The sequence below is a fragment of the Trematomus bernacchii genome, unplaced genomic scaffold, assembly GCF_902827165.1.
Source record: "Trematomus bernacchii unplaced genomic scaffold, fTreBer1.1, whole genome shotgun sequence".
Taxonomy (NCBI): Eukaryota; Metazoa; Chordata; class Actinopteri; order Perciformes; family Nototheniidae; genus Trematomus; species Trematomus bernacchii.
This window is the reverse complement of record NW_022987973.1, coordinates 3827872-3851128: the sequence shown is the minus strand read 5'-3', so window position 1 is coordinate 3851128 and position 23257 is coordinate 3827872. Positions and strand designations below refer to the sequence as shown.

The 23257-nt window shown below is 40.1% G+C and overlaps 1 protein-coding gene across 1 annotated transcript in view; it reads left to right on the top strand.

Annotated features, from left to right (window-relative positions):
* Nucleotides 1–23257, top strand: part of smyd3 (SET and MYND domain containing 3) — a 72414-nt gene that overhangs the window by 17086 nt on the left and 32071 nt on the right. Inside the window, exons 2-5 of the mRNA XM_034116050.1 lie at nucleotides 2601–2664; nucleotides 2746–2853; nucleotides 3322–3379; nucleotides 3603–3751. Of these exons, the coding sequence (XP_033971941.1) occupies nucleotides 2601–2664; nucleotides 2746–2853; nucleotides 3322–3379; nucleotides 3603–3751 (379 nt within the window). The remainder of the gene's footprint in view (nucleotides 1–2600; nucleotides 2665–2745; nucleotides 2854–3321; nucleotides 3380–3602; nucleotides 3752–23257) is intronic.

Sequence of the window (23257 nt, the reverse complement as noted above, 5' to 3'; positions counted from 1 at the left end):
AGTCATTACAGTAGTTGAGAGGATTTTAGCTAATTAATTGTGACCGTTATTTTGGTTGATGTTAATCTTTGAATAACTCTTTAAGGCATTTTGACAGGTATAAAGCATTGTAGAAGCTATGCAAATCTAAACGAGATAAACGTGAACACAGTAGAGCTCTTTCCACATGAGATTGCTTCCTGGGGGCAACATTTCCCACAGAGTTAAGCTGCAGGGAACACGTACAGAAAGTATAGCCTTCCTGTCTGTGTCAGTGTAAGATGGATGGACTTCCTGCAGCTGGCAGATCGTGATGTGAGCCGCCGACTCGTAGTGTCTGAGTTATGTCGTGTTCACGTCTGGTCTGAATCTATCTGTTGTTATTGCTTTGAGTCTCATTCTTCAGGCATGTGTTTCTTAAAACCGTGGGTGGCTCTCCTGTTTCTGGAGGGTCTCAACATGACAAGAATAGCTGTGTTTTCCTGTACCTCCGTCTCAAGGTGAGACTATAAATTAACAATTAGGTTTCAGGCTGGAAAGGTCATTGCAAATAAGGCACAGGGGCATAACAACAGGAGGGTAAGAACAGGTAATGGAGGAGGAGGAGGGAGAGGAAAGCTGTAAATCACAGAAACTAAAAGGGTGAGACGGAGAGAACAGTGTGTGGAAACTCGTTGAAGCCTGTGAGGGCCACGAGCCAAATACAACAGTCCAGTCTGGTGCCTTAGTGATAAACCATCATATGAAACACTTAACTTCTGACGCTAACATTAACAGGCAACAGCCTTCTGTCAGACCTGCGCTGTTTGAGTGTGTGTGTTCATAATATATGTCTGATATGCCTTTAAGCTTCTTAAAATGTCATTTATAAGTATGTCCAATCTAATCAAATGTCACATATTCAGCACGATAAGCCCTATGCTAATGTCTTTACATCCATCATCGCATGTTCTCCATTACCTAATTTTGTGCGTGTAAGCTCATAACACCATCCATTGTCAGATTTAATTACGAATATTATATCATTTTCTCTCCCTCTCTCTTATCATATGATAAACCTCACAGAGGGACTTCTTGCTGGTTGTGAGCTAATGCCAAACAAGCCCCAGGCTCCTCTGATACCCCCGACTCAACTATGCTTATAATCTAATGTTGTAATGACATTAGCAATGGAGAGAAATCCTTCACACACCCAAAATTGAATGCAAAGTGTCAAGCATTCCTGGTTTGCCAGTCTTTGTTTCTTGTAAATCTGAATTGCAGTGACATAGAATGAGCATGTTTAACAAAGTTGTGATACTGAGCATTCTTCAGGTTTTGCCTCACTAAAGCACTGATTATCAAGCAGTACGGAAACCCAAGGCCGAACAATCTGTTGATACAGAGATAAGGTTCAAGGTTATTGACTTGAAAACTTCATTTATGTAGCATCCTCCTTGTCAAGTGGTCTCTGGCCCACCCAATGAAATCGTCACATCCCTGCTTTTATTTCTGCGTGTGATATGTTTTTGAATTTTTCTGTCATATACATTTTATTACTATTAATAGTATATAAGAGTGCAGGAAGTAACTGTGTCTTAAGCCAAAATGTTTTTTTCACGTACGTTTTAAGCCTCAAGTTTCTTCTGTTTGCAACTAGGGGTGTCTGCATATAAGTGTTTATGCAAAACAAATGTTTATCTATCGTTTACTGCTTTTCTCTCTTTGCTATGATCTCTTTTTCATTGTTGTGTTATCTTCTGGATACATTTCTGTTTTTTATCATTGATTATTTGGACCTAAAGACCCCTATAAAGATTTATCAATCAGTCTCTTCTGTCAAACAAATATAAAAAATATGTAGAAAGCTCAAAATCAATGTATATATTCTGCAAGGATTGAATCGACCTCTGCACAAACACACTCTGACAGAGCTCCTGTGACTCACATGGCATCTTGAGTGTGTGTTCAGTGTTGCTCTCTCCCCTGCCTGTAATTGGCTGCGTGAAGCAGACAGACACTATGCTCCGGCTTGTTATCAGACTGACAGGCAAACTGGAGTGGACAGCAGTGTCACTCTGAGAAACACAGCAGACCTTGGAGGCAGGAAACACACACACATACACACTCACAAAAGCAGACATTAACACACTAAGTGGACACACGCATGCGCTCAGACACATGAAGTGCTGTGATACTAACCGGCTGTGACAGTGAGGAGAATGTACCTAATGCATTGCTCTTAGTCAATCTAAAAGAAGATGGGTAGGTAGATAAACTAGATAATGGATGCACACAGTCAACTTAATAAAGCAAATAGAAAGGATAAGACAAGGTTGTTACATGGAAAAGGTCAAGACCATGACAGAATGCTTGAGTCGATATGTTTGGTCGTGTAGCGGCTTAAATATCTCCCAAACTGTCGAATACAAACTCTTATAAAGTTTGACATCAGTCATTCAAGAAATGTAAAGTGCTGGATCCATTTAACATTTTAATTCACTAATTAATTCAGTTTACTATTTGTCTACCTTTGGCCTTGAGAGTTTTTGATATCAGTGATTCAGCTTTTGTGTCTTTGTGGAGACGCTGTTGACAATCTGTGCAGAATGAATTAATATTTTTTCTTTCACTCTGTCTAGACAGGAGACCTTGTTGCGGTGCTCCCAGTGCAAGATGGCTCGCTACTGCAACACCACTTGCCAGGTATAGTGTGTGTGTATTATGTTGTGCATATCAAAGTGTGTTTGTGTATGCTCCATTTGATGAAATGCTCTTCTCCTGCAGAAACAAGCATGGATTGGCCATAAGAGAGAGTGTAAATGTCTGAAGAACCTTCTACCCAGAATTCCCACTGACTCAGTCCGTCTCGCTGCAAGAATCATCTTTGGCTTGGTATGTTTCCAGAGCTTTATCCTGTTCAAGACAGATACAATATACAAGTGTATTCATATCTTTCCTTTTGTCAGTAGTGGTGGGCTGTCTATTGATGCTTTCCTTTAAAAACCTTGCAACTTCTGATTTATCAGGATAGTCATGTTCCAAGCTCAATATTGCTGCACAATGTCAGGAAAATGTGCGACATGTAATAGAGTTGTAAAATATAGCAGTCACAATATTGCTTTGGATACACAAACATACATTAAAGTGTAGTCAATGCTGTTGCTTTTTAAAAAACTGCTTCAACTGTGCTTCTAAAATACAACAAATTACACTAATTAAGAAACTGTAATGAAATTATTTCCAAATGTTTTTTTGAACAAATTAAACAACAATATGCTTCTAGTAGTACAGCTCATAATATGTAACAAAGATGGAAAAACTATAGTAACATGCTGATGCCCTCTTTCTTTTTCTTTTTAGTTAAATCCATCTCAGAGCAGGAGTGAGGAGCTCTTCACTTTGGAGGACCATGAATCACGTAAGTCTTTCCTTCCTGTGAGAATATGTGTCTGTGTTTTTCACGAGTTTGATGCCTGTGCAGAAACCTGCCATACTTAAACTCTCTGCAGACATGTTGGCAACTGAAAGAGTTGAGTGTGTTTCTGTGTCTGGCAGTGTCAAAGCCACATCTCTGTCTAGACACAGTCAGAGGCTGTCAGGCACAGACAGATGATTTCTTTATTGTTTATATTTGTTGACAGACCTGAGTTCCATGTCGGAGCAGAAGAAACAGGGTCTGTCTCAGCTGGCTTCCATGTTAGAGCTGTACCTTCAACAGGAGGTATCTGACCTGGAAGTGACTTCAGCTCTGCCTCCTTCCTGCCAAGAACCCTTAAGCCTCATTGCAAAGGTAGGCAAAATGAGTTTTTTTATCCATTAACTTTGTATTTGGGGAGGCGTGTGGCGCAGTGGGCTAGTGTGTTGGTGTTCGGATCAAGGATCAGGGCAGCACAGGTTCAAACCCCACTGCAGTCAGCATGTCGTTGTGTCCCTGGGCAAGACACTTCACCCCAAATTGCTCCTGTGGGGATTGCCCACAGTATTGAGTATGTAAGTCGCTTTGGATAAAAGCGTCTAACAAGTGACATGTAATGTAAAAATGTAATGTATAAGAATTGTATATATTCACTTTGACGCCAACCACTGATGTTTTGACGTTGCCATTTTTTTTGTGGCAAGAAATGACCATATTTTGACATGAGGCCCGAGGTTGGGAGGAGCGGGGCCCGGTGAGACCAGCTCTCGTTAGCTGGTATTGCTAGCATAAAACAGGCTTGTTTGAAATTAACTTACCGCTAAGATTGTTTTAAAGAACAACTAAATGCTGAACAATGCTGTCATAGAGGCTGTTTATTGTCGTAGTGGTAGTGACACCGTTGTAGTGAATCGTCAATGACAATGTTGCCTTGCCGTAAAGCATATCCTGCTTTCTCGTCTATATCCTGCTTCTATAGCTTTGTGAAGCACCTTGAGATGACGTTGTCTTTAAAGTGTGCTATATAAATCAAATGTATTATTATTATTATTATTATTATTTGACTCTAAAGGGGAATATAATCTACAAAATGAATCATGATGTAATGAACGGAGCCTTTAATCTAGCAGTTGAGGCCATAAACTCATCAGAAAACTGTCTACCTAGTAAAATGTAGGCTTGTTTTATCGTAGACTTCTATACAACCTGACTTTTTGCAACCAGTGGATTTGCCGTTAGAAAGAATGAAGTTTAAAAGGCACTTGCGTATTTGTTTCACTTTCAGACCTGGAGGTTGAATTATACATATAAATATATATATTTATATGTTTGTTTTTGAATATAGTTTGTAGACACATACACACCTTGGCTGTACACACATGTTTACCCTTGCACAAAAAGGACAGACACAAGCAACAGTTTATTGCTTCTAGCATCCCCTGCTGCGTTTAGATGGACCCCAACACATGTCTATGATCTCCCCAGCATCTGTGATTATGTCCTTGTGTGTGTGTATTCCCAGAACAACCTCAAGTCTTATTTTCTTAAAACTCACCAGCTGCCTTCAGTAGACTTTACACCGCAAATCATTATGTATGCAAAGATGTGTTTGCCTGGATTTCGCTCTAGCTCTGTCATCTGTTAGATGTCGGACTCCTCTCTGAGATGTTATAGCTCTGAGGTGTTTTCCAACAAAAGTCTGTGTGTGCATTGTTTTCCATCACAATGATTTTATTAGTATATTTTACTACTAATTGAAAGCAGTCAGGCGGCTGAGCTAATGGCGTTTCAATAAAACATGAATGTTGCTAATAAGCCTAACTCACCGATAAACTTCCTGACATTGATGTTCTCACTCAGATCTGCTTAGGTCATCTAATGATTTTTCCTTATCCAAAACATGATTTGCATTTGACTTTTATGTCAGTGCTTAGTTTTGAACTTTAAACAAAGATAGTTTAACAAAAAACTATTGTTAAACTCCACTTTTGATAAGATTTTTGGGTTGAAAATGTCTTTCAGTTGGTCAGTCCACACTAAATGATCTCAATACATTGGATATTTTGGATATATTTCGTTCATGTCTACCACAGGTTTAATGTTTTATATCCTTGGTGATGCTCAGATTTGCAAAAGACATTCCCTGTCAACATTATGTGATAAACATCAGCGTGTTAACATGGCAAGTTTGGACAGCCACTGACAGACTAAACACGAGCCTTTTACATTACCAATGTTTTCCCAGGTCCACTGAGGATAAACCACTTCCTTTGACACCCACAATGAGCTATACAGTGAACATCACATACAGTGAACATCACTGGCGTTGCCATGTGACAGGAGAATCTCGGCAGCGCATGAACTGGAGAATTTAATTTCTCAAAACCAACACAAATACTGTGTTTGTTTCCATGTTTTTGCATAATGCATTAGGCTTTATGGAGGTTAAGTGAGAAAGTTAGAGAGAGAGAGAGAGAGAGTGTAATATCTTAGATGAGGTGTGTGTGTGTGTGTGTGTGTGTGTGTGTGTGTGTGTGTGTGTGTGTGTGTGTGTGTGTGTGTGTGTGTGTGTGTGTGTGTGTGTGTGTGTGTGTGTGTGTGTGTGTGTGTGTGTGTGTGTGTGTGTGTGTGTGTGTGTGTGTGTGTGTGTGTGTGTGTGTGTGTGTGTGTGTGTGTGTGTGTGTGTGTGTGTGTGTGTGTGTGTGTGTGTGTGTGTGTGTGTGTGTGTGTGTGTGTGTGTGTGTGTGTGTGTGTGTGTGTGTGTGTGTGTGTGTGTGTGTGTGTGTGTGTGTGTGTGTGTGTGTGTGTGTGTGTGTGTGTGTGTGTGTGTGTGTGTGTGTGTGTGTGTGTGTGTGTGAGCTGCTGATTAAATGCGGTTCAAGGTTCCGATGGGAATTCTGCTCCAATCTAAAGAAGATGAAGAGCGAGCAACACTGAGAGGATGGAAGAGAAAAAAGAAAGGAATAACGTGTGAGAAGAACGAGAGAGATGACGGAGGGAGAAAAGAGGAGGTAGTCACACAGAGAGATTACAAAGGAGCAGGAACTTGGTTGTAAATAACTTTCACTGCATTTAGAAATGGGCTGTACAAATAATAACCCAAAAATAACTCAACACAACATTTATGAAAAGATAATTGCTGAGTTTAGTGTCAAAACGTAAAAATCTGGCAAACCATGTACATTTCACGCCATAACAGTATTAATACTGAAACCCTGTTTTTTTGGAGTGTGCTTACGATTTCAACTCTTTATGAGAGGAGGTGCTGTCATTTTACATCTTAAAAAAAAACACCTTAGTAGTACAGAGGTCTTTCAAACATTGTATGATGCAGGGGTATTATACAACACATTTTGAGATAGTGGGGTATAGATGAGGTGTGTAGTAACTTTACTCGTTAACAAAAAGAAGTGACATAATAAAACCGTAATCACAGGTTCCTGATATAAGGAACAATCACACACACACACCATCCACACACTCACACTGTAAGCAAAGTAGTTTGTTAAGACTACCGCGGATGCCTAGGATCAATATCCTCCACTTGACTTGAGCCAAACTGTCTCGGACGAGTAAGAGTAAGTAAGAAGTAAGTGAGAACCCAAAACCATTTACACAGATTCAAATGCATGTACCTAATTATTTCCTACCCATGCAACATCCAAAGCAATCACTTTCCTTCCATAACAAGTGTAAAGACAGACACAACTACAGAACCAGTGTGACAGGAGTTTTTTTGCCAATATCCAGAATGGTATTCAACAGCCTGCCAATAGGGGGCACTGTGATTGCATGGATAGCAGGGAGGAGAAGGCCTTTATTTTGGCTTCATCCCTTTCTTCAACCTCTTGGCTGTGTTCTCTGTTTCTGCAGACGTGTTTGAATGTTTTCTGCGTCCCTCTCCTCTGCTTTAACTGTCCATGTATCTCTCTGTCCTTGTCCTTGTGTTTCTCTGTCTGTCCTCACATCTCTTTCCATGTCTCTTTCTCTACACATGAAGCCCCTTCTCTTCTTCCCTCTTTCCTATCTCTCCTCCTCCTCCCCTTATGCTCTCTTTAATGTCTCCAGTATATTACAAATTAGGAGTTTATTATTGTGTACTTGGAATGTTTAGTGTGCTTAACAAAATAGGTCATTATAGCGTGTGTGTATGCTTGTGTTTGTCTGTGTTGGAGGTCTATTCTTCTATGTTTGGAAAGTGTTTTGTTCTATATAAAACATCCTTTATCTTAATAGCTACTCTCTCCACAGCACACTAATAGTCGTTACACATACAAGCATGCACACAGACACACACACAATGAAGTAATGCCACATCATTACTGCCCATAATATACCCAAGGGAAGGTGTGTGTGTGTGTGTGTGTGTGTGTGTGTGTGTGAGCAGCACTGTGCAGCTATGTGATGCAGATAGACTGCAGTGGGATGTATGTTTGCCAGTTGTGTGTCTTTGGATGCTTCGTTGCTTCAGTGTGTGTGTTTGTGTGTATGTGTGTGTGTGTTGGTCAGACTGCAGTGGTGCAATAAGCATTGACAGATGAGATCTGGCTGCGGCACGTTTTATTGCTTCCCTCAAGCAAATTCACCTCTTGAGTGTGTGTGCGTGGGTCTGTTTGTGTGTGTGTTTAAGCTAGCATGTTAGCTATATGTCTAATTACCTTCCTTGTAAATGTGTGTGTATTTATGTGTAATTTTATACATACCTGTGTGTGTTAGGGATGCACCATTGAGCAGCAAAAAAAGCTGATGCGTGTGTAAAAACATATAAATAAAAAAATAAAACTATAGTATTGCATTACTGAGACATATTACAGTTGACGGTTATGGTACCATGAAAATCTAATACTGTAACACCCCTACTGTGTGCTTCATTTTGTGCACTTACAAGCCTGCCTGTGAGTGTGTGTGGGAACTTATTGTTATGCTGCATCAGCCCTTGCTGCATTGAGACCATTACACACACACACACCCCTTCCATGACCGACATGTTACCCCATAAAACACACACACACACACACACACACACACACACACACACACACACACTCCTCTGTGTCTTGTTCTCGCTCTCTCAGCCTCAATTATTTCTGCCTGACTATCACTTCTCTTCTTGACTGACATTTCCTGAACTCATTTGCTCTTAGTTCAAGTCTTTTAAACTGTAGATTTGGAAATTAGTTGTATATAGTTTCAGCGAGACAAGGGCCAATGCCAGAATTATAATTTTTTTTAAAAGAGTAACCAGCAGTATGTACTTAAAAATGCAGATATACGCTTTCATAAAATACCATCTGTATAAAGCTCCTGCATATATTAATGTTTAGTATTCTCAGTGTGCAGAGTTGAGCGGGAGGTCTACTCTACAGTTTGACAAGATTAGTCGATAGATTATTAGTAGGTTGGAGCATGTAACAGAAATGGATTCCTCTAAAACAAAACCCAGAATCAGCTGCATCAGGAAACTGAAATACACGCCTGCTACAACATGCCTCAGCCACAGAACAAGATGTTAATTGTGAATTTTTCCTCACTCGCAGAGAGATGTAAAAGATAAGTCTGATGATACCATACTCTCAGAATACTCTCAGTTCAGGAAAATGTAAAATCTATGATTCTGCACAATAACTTTTCTGTTGTGTTTTATCTCAGAGGAAATGCTGTCTTTGTCTCAGTTTTTCAAAGCCTGGCTTGGGTTCAAAAATGTAACTGTGCAAAAGTTTATGAATGGAAACCTTTTGAATTCCTAATTACTCCAACATGCCTGATATGCAAGAAAGGCTTAAAGAAAACATGGGGGCTCCTCTCACTCCACAACCCATCAATTGTTGAAAATGCACCAATATTCAGCATAAAGTAAGTATCTACTCTCCACTACTTTATTGTGGAAGGAAAAAGTAGGTAGAAGAAGGGAGGGAAGAGTAGAGGTGGGGAAGAGAAACTGGATAAGGGAGGGCAGAGAGAGAAATGTAAGCCTTTTTCTGACAATCATAGTGCGCAGATGCAGATGTTTTAACATGGCAAATCTCACTATTATTAAAGGTAGGGTAGGTAAGTTTGAGAAACCGGCTCTAGATACACTTTTTGTTATATTCCATGGAATGCTCTTAACATCCCGATAGCAATGAATATCTTAAGTGCTTTGACAAAAAATCCATAAAAAAATGTCATCTGTGGAAGCCGTAATACTGTAAAAAGTACGACCAATCATTTTAGCAGGCCCGGCTAAAATAACTGGATGGCCTACCTGCCTGTCAGCCTTCCATCTGGGCACAAACTTATCTCGTGCCCTCATTGGTCATGTGCGCGTTCGTGTGTGTTGGAGGAGGGGCTCTATAAGGAAGTGGCAGATTTTTTCCTGTTGTGTATTTTCAAATTCTAGCGCACTCGAGCTGGTTTCTCCAAAATTACCTACCCCACCTTTAATCTTCTTTTGTATGTTTAAAAATTCCAATAATCTTCCAAATCTATGTTGAATTTATTTATTATATATTCACTACAAAATGCATCATAGCATCTCGTGGAAGAGGGACGACTATTAGCTACTACTCGGGTGCCGTGTTTCCATTACTGCTGAAGCCGATCAAATGTATTTAAGCCCAATATCAGAAAAAAATACATTTGTCTCAAGGGGCTTTACAGATCATCACACATGAATGACAATGTAAAAAGCTAATTAAATTACAAGATAGAATGTAAAATACAAAATATAGGACCTGGTAGGATGTTTTAAGTAAGCCTGAAACCAACCCTAAATGCTTTGTTGAAAAGGAGGTCTTAACCCGACTCTTAACCCGAATAGAAACTGGAAGCTGGTTCCAAAGAAGAGGAACTGCTCAATACCTGGGAATACTTTTAATTCATGTTTCCTGGGAAGGAATGACAATTTAAACATGTTCCCTGAAGACAGGCGTTAGAGGGTTTTGTATCCAGTGGGACAGGGGATTCACAAAGACACAGAGGGTAAGGAAAATAACACAATCGGAAAATATAATAAGGGCAACAACTGAGAAAAGGAATTGCAGTATAAAGTGTAGAGAAATAGGGAAAAAGCAAAACAGGGACCGAGTGGATGAAGGATTGGCACAGAGAGAACCTACTCTGCTCAATAAAAGGTTTGAAGTAGCTGTATTTATGATTCTGTGTGTGTATAAGGCTGAAAGTGAGGCTCTTGGGAAACACACACACACACACACACACACGATACTTGATATAATGTGTGAGTATGGGGCCAATACATTTACGCCTCTGCTGAAAACGGTTTTGGCTTTAATTATACGAGCAAAAATGATTGTGTGTATTTCTGTATGTGTGTGTAGGTGTATTCTCAATGTGTGATTGTGTCTGTTGATTCTCATTTTGTAGTAGGTTGTTATTTTCTCTGTGTCGGCCTTGCCGTAATACAACTTCTATAGTTCTGTGTGTGTGCAGATGTGGGTTGTGGATGTTACTCTGTGTTTGTGAGTAGGAGTAATTTAGTCTCATGGCTTTCCTTTATATTTATTGGCCATCTGTTGAGCAGCTCAATATAATGCAGACACCGACAAACCATCTTACCTTAACAAATGGAAAAGTTATTACTCTCCAAAGTTGTTATGTGGGAAGTACATAATATGCAAAATACAACAAACTTTCTCCGAATAAATGACCTAGAAGTAAGGAACAAGTCAAGAAAAGTGGGAGAAAGGAAATTACAGGAGGAGCTTTTACACAACTGCAGGATTTACAAGAGGAAATAATAACTAAAATATAAGAAGTCCAATGCGCTTAACGAAAGTACCAAAAATATAATGCAATTGCGTATTTCACCCTCCTACATTAGCATGTTCCGGTGTCGGGTGCATGTATGTTTGCCTGTCTGCTGTGTGTGAAATCATTACAATAATCCTTTTGTGTATGTGCTGGTATGTTAAGCTTATCTCTCGACATTTCACTGGTCTGCCATTGTAGCTGGCAGTGCCATGGGCTCTACCTAATTAGCATAGGCTTTGGGCACACGCGCACACACACACACACACACACACAGCTTAGCGTAATGACTTTAAGTCCATCATGAATGTAGTCACAGACAGTATAATAGGAAGAGAGAATAAAACCATTTGTTTAATTGACTTATATCGTCTGCATGTGTGTGGGCCCATGGGGAGAGGCGAAAAGGAGGAAGAGGAAAGAACGCTAGGAAATTATAGAAGTTACAGAGAGGGGAACAGAAGGGAGAGGGTGAGGGGAAAAAACTGAAAGAGATGGAAACAATTAAGGGGTAATTGCCAGGGGGTTAAGGAGACAAGACAGGACATGTTGACATGAAGAGTTAAAACTAGGAGTGAAAAAAGAAGAGAGGATGGAGAGCAGCCAAGAAAAGAGAAAACTGGGAAGCATTAGGAGGGAAGTGGATACTGGAAGAAGGAAGGCTGAAATTAAAATAATTTAAAATACAAATCTGGATGTTGTCGTCTAATTCTGCAAAGTGATTTAAGCAGCAATATGTTGCAGGAGATAGCCATGTGTATGTGTGTGTGTTGGTGTGTTCTAATGCTGTGCTGTGTGTGTGTGTGTGTGTGTGTTGTGGGTGGGGTTGGCTTAATGAACAGCTTTTGGCTCCAGCTGCGACAACCACTATCTCTCTCGTCTCCTTTATCCTCCCGCACACTTTTTTTCCCCTGCTCTCTCCTCTGTCGCTCCACCATTTACAGTAATTACTGTTCTTTGGTGGTTCAGAGGGATGGAAACAGGGAGAGGGGCTGATAACATACCAGAGTGTGTGAGTGTTGGTGTATTTTGTCTAATTTCCTGAATGTCCTCTGGGGAGATGTTCCTAAGCCAGGTTTATCTCACACGTTTGGGGTGAAACGGTCTGCACATGTCTTCCAACCTCGGATCATGAACCTTCTCCTGAGTCTGAGCGAGACTCTAAAATTGCTTTGCTCTGACATGAAAGGTCAAAATTGGCTTTGGTAGCAACAGTAGGATGATAATAGATTTACTATGACTCTATAGGAGATACTAACGGTGACTCTGCCTTCTTACTCATAAATTACATGGCCCATTATTTCAATTGTATAGATATTTAATCATAATTATGGAGTCTACGTTTTCTCATTAACTGCTAACAAGGTGCCCAAATAAAATAAAGAAATCCCATTATGTAAAGGTTGAAATCTTCAGTTTAGACGTGTAGCTTGCATTGGTTGGTCACTCAGCCGTCACATTAGCCATGGAGTTTGTCATTACTCAGTCCTGTGGGTTATCAGTTGCTGTCCCTCCATGATCCTTTTATCCATCCTCTCACACAGGATTAATGAAGGCTCGGGCTACCAGTGAATGAAGGACCATATTACCTGTTCCACTGCAAACACTGATATTTGAATATGGTGCTTTTTAGAGGTTCATTATTTCATTCACATTTGACATCTTGAATGTTAATGAGTAATTTAGGGCCAAAAACAGTCCATTGCAGGAAGTGTACTTATCTCCTGTTGCCCAACGCTATCAAACATAACTTACAATATTACTCCTATATGAAGGAGAGATATACATTCAGTCATCCTCTGTTATTTTTTTTAAAGCGTGAGAAACCCTTGCAAAAATAAAAACAGTTCTCTGTAGAAACACATTGCTATGATTTGAGCACCCTCATCAGGTGGAACGGTTCTGGATAAAACCCCCAGAGAGGGTACTATGTGAAACCATTCACAGATCGTTCTTCGTATAACAATTTTATGATGGTTTATGGCAGAACCCTCTGAAATGGTTTTAAGTGAAACCTTAAGAGATTTCTCTTAATGAGCGTTATGCAAGATCAAACAGTATGGGGCATTTTTTAATATTTGTATAACAGTTCGACTGGCACAACGCATGTACTCCCGATGGTCAGCCTGCCACTGATAGCAGCACTCGTTTGTTATTTTTCACAGCTTATGTTTTGGTGTTTGCTAAAATATTGTTTCCCACGGCCATTGTTGATTTTGCATCTGCGTGTTTTGTCGGATTTTGGAGGAGAACTTGCTATCTATTTTAATATTGTATTATCAACCTAAATGTAGTCTTTTTAATCTGCTCTAGTATGCATGTGTTCCTTTTACTGTATATCAAAGAGAGATCTTTTATTTCCCCTGTATGTTTATATAATACCTAAATAATCACCAGGCTCTCGGTGTATGATGTATTCAACTGGGAAATGTAAACTGGAACAAAACAAACTGTGCAGTTTACTGTTGCAGAAATCCCTCAGGATGCCAAATCCTAAGCAAAGAAACAACACAGAATTATTTTATTTGTCCATTTCACTATTTTGGTCTTTTCCTCTTATAAATTCAAGTAGTTTCAAATCCCAGAGCATTCCCAAACACATGGTATTGATTTGCTCTCAGCCTCTGCAACATGCCTCACACTGGACAGTTTAAGTGCTTGAGTTGTAAAGTGTCTCAACATATTTTCTCTCCATGACAGTAAGTTGGTTCATTTCCATCGTTTTTTGGTGCAAAAACAAAACAGTAGTGACATTACAACAACAATGATACAAAAGGGAGCAAAATACCCAACAACAGTTTAGACCATTTTCTACTTCCATTTGTCTGTCAATTACGGACTTGTTTTATGTGAAAAGCTGATATTTATGAGAGTCACTCTATCTCTTGGCAATGATCCAAACTGTGAAAGTGTTTGGAATAAGACAAGAAGAAAGTGGGCTGTTAAGTGTCAAGTAAACCAGGACGCAGTCTGTGAAAAGTGCTTCAGATTAATTCTCAAATTATTGTTCTGCCTGATTAGACAACTCCGAGGCTTTATTAAATGCGGCAAACTAAATAAATAAAGAATCTTTCCCCTCCTGATAGAAAACAAACACTTCTGCAAAGAGACTACAAGAGACTTCCACACATAACACCCATTTCCACTGACATTAGTTTTGTTTTGTTTATTCTCACAACACATGTCGCGAGACCATTTGTTTGTAATGCATGCTGAAAGTCATAAGTAGCACCTTCAATTCTAAGAGTGTAGTAGTTATATTTCACTGCACCATGTAGGCATATAAAGAACACATATTTTCAGTGTGTACATTCATTTGTTTAATAGGAAGGAACTAAATAGAACCTGTTATGCTAAACAACTATTCTGAACAGACACTTAATAGCTTAAGATGTCTCCTCATATTAGCCAAATATGATGTCTCATGTCCTTGACAAATGCAAGTCGCAGTAATGTGATTCTTTATTGAGAGAAATTAGTTTTAGTACACAGGATCAGGTGGCTGTTGGTCTCGGTGCCTCAATGAGTTAAAGTGAAGATGTCCATGCTTTCACAGGTTCAAGTATGCCCTCCTCACACACACATCTCTCCTGTGCTCCTGTCTGTCTCTGCGGGGTCATTACGTAAAGCTTCCACCAATGCTGCCTTTTGAAACAAAGACTCTGAAAGCTCTAAAGTATCCAGCTGAAGAATACTTAAGCACCAATCCCCTTATTTCCATCCTGAATATAAATGGCTTCTCTCTGGGTTCCTTCCCTTGTTCTCCCTCTCATCTGTCTCTCATGTCTCCTCTTCTGTCTCCTCTTCCTAAACCACAGCCAAACACCCTCAGTTCTATTCAGGGACAGAGACACACCTTGCCAACTTTCAAGTAGTCTGTGCTCCTTTCAGACATTTTAGTTGTTGCCACTGCTTGAAGTTCACATTTTCATACAAAACTTAGAAACCCTAAAAGCCTTTTTGCTGCACCTCATTATGAGGAGGATTATTATTTTTAGAGTTAGGGACCAGCAGATAAACGTGTGGCTGCTTGTGTTTAGGTAAGTTGAGTTATTGTCCCGCTGTGGCTGAAGGGATGTGAGCTCAGTTGCATTTTGTAGTTGTGGTTTTGGCTTTCTCCTTCTTAATGAGCATTCATGCTGTGCTTTCTCTCGTTAAACATCATCAGCTCATCCCCAATGAGACTGTGAGTGAGGATGCAGCACACACACACACACACACACACACACACACACACACACACACACACACACACACACACACACACACACACACACACACACACACACACACACACACACACACACACACACACTTTAGTATCTCCATTGTATAATTTCCTTGCCTCCTGTAGAGACCCTAAAACAAGGATTAGTTTTAGAAAACTATGACCGAAAAACTAATGACTTACTGCAAAGCATGAGCCAATTTGTAGCCATATATTTAAAGATAACATGGCATCACTTAAAAACCCTTTGTGTAAGCCATGTACATAATACACTGAATAATCTACTACCACAGTTTGATTACATTTCTTTGAACAAATTGTTTTACATTCTTGGGAAAATAGGCTTATAAGCTTCTAGCAGAGAGTTCGATTAGATAAGTGATACTATTGTTGTAGTAAAAGCTCAAACTAACAGCTGGTTAGCTTAACTCACCATGTGTACTCTGGTCAAAGTAACCCCTTAATTCACAGAATGAGGACAGACATACAGCTGTTCTCCAATACTCCTGTTTCGTTCCCCAAAACTTGCTCTTATTCAAAACCATTGAATAAGAGCAGTAACAAAAAGAAAAACTGACCTGGGGAAAAAAAGGACGAAGCAACTAAACCGTAAAACCATAAGATGTTGTTTATTTTCATTAAAATGAACTTACCAGAGACATTAATTCAGCCTCTATGTGGAATCTGCTCACATTAGCAGTTTGTTGTGTGTCATCCTTACTGCTCAATATTCTATCTGCCTCTTCTCCTATCCTTGTGCTGAAATGCTGCAGAAGATACTGAGATATTTAATGCATATTCAAAAGGAACGTGTATCTACTGCTGTACTTATGCTAGCAGATTTAGTAAAAGTCATTTTTCAAAGAGATATCATTCTAGTTTTCTGTTCGAAACTACTAGCTCTCATGAGGTTTAACTACTCACTCATGGGATTTAGATGTTGAATATAATTGAGTTGAATGTAATCATATGGTTGGTGAAACAATGAGTTATGTACTTATTTAGCAAGAGCAATATACTCCATATTATATTGATTACATCATGTTTCAGTCATTTTGGAAGATTGACGGGTAAATCAATACACACTATTAAAAGAATTGTCTGGTGAATTATTATGTGCATTTTTCATTCATATGTACACACATTGCAGTATTGTAGTAGTGTTGTGTGTGCGTATAGCTCTACAACAAGACTAAGATGAAGGTTAAACATCTACACTTCTCAACTTGGCTCATCTCCCATTGGCTGGTGGCCAGTGTTACCATGGAGATTAACAGTGACTTTACTATCACGCTTTATTCAGGTTAAACAAATGTATACACACTAATTAGTTAATTATTCTCTTGCGGATGGTTATTGAAGTGACAGGCTGCGGGATATTTAATGTCTTTGCATCTTAATGAACTTTTATGTTTACTAATTCTTTACTTAAGAGGGGGTTGTTTTACCAGCAGATATTTTATCATTTGGGTCTTTTAACAGGTAGAACATTTATTGTTTTGCATGTGCTCCCCTTACTTAAACAATTATTTATTGGCTGTTACCAATTCATTTTGTAGGTTATGTCCTTAAAGAGGACAATTAATGCTCATGTTCAGGTACATATTTGTATTTAGTGCCTCTACTGTGACATGTTTACATGCTTTAATGTTCAAAAAGCTCTTTATTTTTCTCATACTGCCTGTGCTGCAGCACCTCTTTTCACCCTCTGTCTGAAACCAGAGCTCAGTCTGCTCTGATTGGTCAGCGGGCCGGCTCTGTTGCGATTAGTAAGCCAGTGATAGATGTCCCGCCCCTTACCCCTAGATTCCACCGCGTTACGGCTGCGCCGCGGTTTTGGTCCGGCCTCCTCCGGCGTCATACCCTACCAGGCGCGTTTCAGAAGCATTTCAGAAGCGGAGCGTCTTGCCTGCCGGCTCGCAGTTTTTGTTGATTTGGGCATATTTCCTGGACAGGCTACTTTGTACAGACAAAGTTAATAATAACTGTAATATTCCAGTTATAAACGACATGAATCAAAGATGTGTTGCTGTATTTTAGTGGTTAAAAAATGCATTCATCATCATAATTATTCTATATATATAATTGACACAGTGCCTGTAAACCGGAGGAGAACGCTGGCATTTCTCCTCCTACTTGAAAGACTACGGAGGGATAGGGTCTGCAAAATTAGTTTGTGTGTGTGTATATATCTATATATATATGCTCTGAACGTTCCACTTTCTGCCTGCCCGACCTTACGTTACGGCTGCGCCGCGACAAAAATAGGATTCGATCCTAATTTTAGAGGAGCCCTGCGCCGAGCCGCTTCTGGGACGCTTCTGAGCCGTAACGCGCCGCGTGTGGTGGAATAGCACCCATTGACTAGAGTGGCCGCGATCGCCGTAAAGCGCCCGTAACGCGCCCGTAACGCGCCGCAGACGGACCCGGTGGAATCTAGGGGTTAGCCTGTCACGAGCAATGTGTTGAAGCGCTAGCTAATAGAGGCGCGAATGGGACATACAGTGATGTCACTATGTTACTGAAGTTAACAAAGGAGTCCAATGGAGGCGTTTCAGGCAGGGGGTGAATGAGTTGGAGAGAAACTCCCTCTGGAGGGAACACAGAGATTTTAGCTTTTGCAGACCATTACATGCATAAAAACAGGAAAGTGAAAACCATAAAGCACAATAGGGCCTCTTTAAGATGCTGGGTCAGGACTGGATCTGTGGTCAACATACACCAATATTTCTAGGATAGTGTTCTTAAAATGTGAGCATGTAATAAAACAAGACACTGAGTAATGTTTCTCGTTTCACAAGGTTTATTGGTCTATAGCTCCCACACCTCAGCCAAGTCTTACACTGGGAGGGCTATGTTTTATTCCTTTATTTTAAAGGGCACCTCTATAACCACTGACCTAAATTGCAACCACAACCCCGTGACTTACCTGTGTGTGTGTGTGTGTGTGTGTGTGTGTGTGTGTGTCTGTGTGTGTGTGTGTTGGTGGGAGATAGGGTTTTGGTATTGATTGAATCTGGCAGGTTTGTCCTGTCAGCATTTTATGTTACCCAAAGCAAACGGGATAAGAAAGGAGAAGAGACATTTACTGAGAGAAGGATGGAGAGGAGGAAAGGGTTTGAACGGTTCCTGGGCACACATGATAACAATGATTGGTAAATATAATTAATGAACTCCTGGTTGATCTCTCTAAAGTGAGTCCACTTAAGAGAGGTTTGTATTCTCTTCTGCTTTCATTCATTCTACATTCCACCTCACTTAAAAGGATCATAGCGATTGAACATTCGCTGTATTTCACCTCTTACTTAGGGAGAGCAAAGGGGGATTTAGGATTTAATGAGCCCCTTCCTGGAAACACCCCCAGGTGGAGTCGAAGAGAGACTAAAATAGTAGGAGGGAAAGATGACAGAAGGAGGAAGGACAAACACACAAACACTCATGTCCCAGCGGGCCGGTATATCTAACAGTGTAATTACAATGGGGAGCTCCTTTAATTGACTCCTACTGCGAACCCCCTGAGTCTACAGTGTGTGTGTGTGTGTGTGTGTGTGTGTGTGTGTGAGTGTGTTTGTGTGTGTTTTTAAAAGAGGTAAATGCTTTAATAAACAACTTCAGGTGTATTGACATGAGAATATATTTTGTGAAGTTATTATTTGATACAGCTCTCCTATCCTTAAAGGTATTTTATGTTGGCTCTATTTTCAAACTGTATTTCAATTAGAATCGCAAAGTCTGGTTGTGTATTTGCACGTTTTCACTCCGTCATCTGACTCAGTGCGATTTAGTCAAAACTTACCTTGATTGTGTCTACAAGGGTCCCATGATTAAGTTCTGATATTCATATGCAGTGTCTGCGCCTATTTTGGATTATATTGAACCGTTAACAATGTTGTAATGCTTTTTAAGCTTGTTAACTGTTATTCTAGTCTGTGGTATGTCTACTTAAGTCTTTCTTAATCTATTTGTTTGTTTTTTTTAGCCTTTACTGTGACATGTTTACATGTTTAATGTTCAAAAAGTGCTTTTTTTCTCACACTGCCTGTACTGTACCATACTTTTCACCCTCTGTCTGAAACCAGAGCTCAGTCTGCTCTGATTGGTTAGCTGGCCGGCTCTGTTGTGATTGGTCAACCGCTTAGAGATTTCCCGCCCCTTAGCTCATTACGTGCACTGTGCGTTATGTTACAGAAGAAAACAATGGAGGCGATTTGAGCCTTTGCTTTGTGTACAGCACACAAAGTGAAAACCCAAAAAGCATACTAGGGCCTCTTTAAATTGCAAACAGTTTTACATATTTATGCAAATGTAAGAGCAGGCAGAGCCATTATAGAATAACTGACGGCAAATGACCATTTGTACGAGCCACAAATATGTAAAAAACAAGCACACCAAAACCTTCCTTGAAAAATGTAATGATAAATAAGGACAGCTCTTTATAATGTTATGACACCATTTGTTATGGTGTATATATAATGACCATGTGAAGGATGTGCTCTGATGCACAAGTCCTCACCTTGTGATTAAAGAAGGTGGTAAGTTGATAAATGGTAAGCCCTACGTGTGTGTGTGTGTGTGTGTGTGTGTGTGTGTGTGTGTGTGTGTGTGTGTGTGTGTGTGTGTGTGTGTGTGTGTGTGTGTGTGTGTGTGTGTGTGTGTGTGTGTGTGTGTGTGTGTGTGTGTGTGTGTGTGTGTGTGTGTGTGTGTGTGTGTGTGTGTGTGTGTGTGTGTGTGTGTGTGTGTGTGTGTGTGTGTGTGTGTGTGTGTGTGTGTGTGTGTGTGTGTGTGTGTGTGTGTGTGTGTGTGTATCGAAGCGTTTGTTGAGAGTATTCGGGTGCATTCATCAGTCGTGTAAATGTCATTAGCTTCAGGCTACGTGTAACGTCCAATTTTAACACACAAGATGTCTCATAATGACGTACACACTGATATTGACTGAGTGCTCTGAGAGAGGGAGAACAACATGACAGATGGAGACAAAGGGGTTTTATATACCGTACTTCATACACTGTGCTCCATTTATACAAGACACACACACACACACACACACACACACACACACACTGTCCTTGTAAGTCAAGGACACCTCCTAGTTTCACAGGTGAGGGAACACAGACTATTTCTGCCAGGGATGAGAAAGACGAGCAGGGTAAAGAGGAAGAGGACAAGCGATAGAAGACGAAGATGGGGATGAGGATGGTAGATGAAATGAGCGAGTTAAAGTAGGAGGGAAACGGAGGAAAAATGACATATTATTAAAATCATTCATTCCCCAATGGGCCAATCACACACAACTATGCAGACTATTGTTGAGCTTAAATGAGCGTCCTACTTTCCGCTGTAACAGATGGGCTAACAAGCAGACTAACCCCTGCTTGGGCCAATCAGGGCCCTTTTGAACATGCCAGGGTGCAGCGGGGAGATGCATCAATCCCCCAGATTCTGTCAAATCAGTGTCAAAGATTTTGCAGACAAAAAAAAGATCCTTCCTTGCCTTATTACTGATAGAAATATGGTATTGAAATGTCTGTAACTCTGGACTTCATTAAAAGCTAAACCTGCGATTTAAAATTCCCTAAACGCTAGTATAAAACAGCGCTCCCCCCCTCTCTGTCAGTGGGTGGGTTTTTTCTTTTTCATCCCAGTTAGCTGACACTTCAGATATTACATGTTTTTGATCTGTGATTCCACATCACAATCTCTGCTCACCACACCCTTTTTTTACTGCCTCTACCCCCCTCCTTTATCCTTTCATCATCGTATGATTATACCATCAGATGGTACTTACTGTAGGCCTACACCTCTCTGAAGGAATGGGCAATGAGCTGATGAAGAGCAGAGAGGGGGGATGGGGAGAGGAGAGTGAAGAACAAGAGAGAAGAGGAAGGAGGAAGATGATCAAAATGCAAGATGAGTGGATGTAGGGAGGACGACTAGGGCAGAAGAGGGGTGCCAACGACTGAGGGGGGTTGGAGTGGGAGCAAGAAGTAGTTTTTAAAGTAGTTTTCATAGTTGTATAATTCATTTACAATGTAGCTCACATACCTTCATCAACCACCGCTACTCTTATCATTTCACATCCTTCTCCTCCCCTGATTCATATTTATATGTATATGAATATGCTATATATGCTACGTTTGCAGAATGCACGGTGCAGTTCTGTAACCCTGTTAATATACAATAATTTAAATGGTGATGGTTATTTTAGCCACTTAGTATTCACTACCATGAATATGAATGCCCTCTAATTTTCACTCCCTCACTCCTTATTTCTCAAACCTCCATCCTTATAATTTTTCCTAGCTCTGGACATTTTTGCATTAGGATTTAAATTATAGATATGTGTGTGTGTTTGTGTGTATCTAAACCTCTTACCATTAATCAAGCTGTATCTCCTTCTCGATACATATTCCTTCATTTCCAATACACTATTTTTCCCTTTCCCTTTCTCCTTCTCTGAAGAGGTCACCATCAATATCCTATTCCTTTAGGGGATCTACGAATCAATAACTCCGAAAGATCACACACACACACACACACACACACACACACACACACACACACACACACACACACACACACCCCAACATACCCCAACATACCCTTCAAAGTAAAGTGAAGAGAAGCAAAGAGTCTAGTTCTGTGTTGAGGTTTGCTACAAAAATATATTTCCTTTTACATTTTTGGCTTTAAAAAAAGAAAAATCCACAATTCCTTTCTGTATATACTTTTATTGTCCAAGCTTTTGCCAACCAGACAAAAAAACACACACACACACACACTTCCAAACATTCCTGGGGATGACACGCTCATGTACAGCTGGTGTGAGTGAGCTCCACTGAGCAGAAAAAAATGCCCTTCCAGTACACTGAACAACACACACACGCACATGCACACACACACACACACTGGTTGCATCAATGCTGACAGGCTTCTGAGTGTTTTTTTTATTTCTAGGAACTATAATGTATGTATACTGTGAAAAGCGACTAATAACATACATGTAGCAAACATTGTATTGTGTACCATAAATGGACTATAATGCAACGCCTAAAACACTTTCCCCACCAGTCATGTGAGCACTTTGAGGGCTTTGTTGGTTGAAAGCTTTTACCAACTGGCAGGTAGTTTCATTATGTTGAGAAAAACAGCAGAGAGGGAGATGTACGGCCTTATTTTCTGAAAGAAGATGGAAGCTGTCACTATGTGAGACTGAAGGGTCATTTGTCCAACCCCTGCGAGGCAGCCCTCGAAGTGTGTGTGTGTGTGTGTCATATTTCCATCATGCTGTTTGAAGCTGCTGGTAGAAGCTAGCCTCCAGACAGTCACCTGCTGTTGTTGACTTCACCCTTAAACCATTGTGTGTGTGTGTGTATATGTGTGTCTTTGATTTTCTCTTTATCATTTCCTCTCACTCCCTGTTTTCCTCTCTAGTCCCCCTGTCCTTTCTTTCTGTTTGTCTCCCCCTCTAGCAATCCCCATTTTTCTGAAGCTGCCTTTGTTGGGCGATGGACTCATAAAACATCAAATCAATTTGCAAGATAGCAAAGGTAATTTCTGTAGCTCATCAGGGATTGCATTTTGAGTGAATAAAGTTTCTAATTATTATTATTATATAATTATTTTTAGTGGTGCAATAATAGCTTGGATATATTTTAATTGTTACTTCCAATCTTTTTTCCATCTCTTTACTAACTCGTGCGACAACATGGAGATATTGCAGCTTCCTTGTGTAGAGAAAATAACATGTTTGCTTGATACTTGAAATTAGTTTTTTCCTCAGTTCTGTGGCTTAGACTGCAGCCTTAGAGTGGAGTCAAAATCATTGTGTGAAAATGTCTGCATATGTTAGTACAGAAATCAACTTTGTGGTGTGTTTTTGTAGAACTTAAGACATTTCAACACTTAAA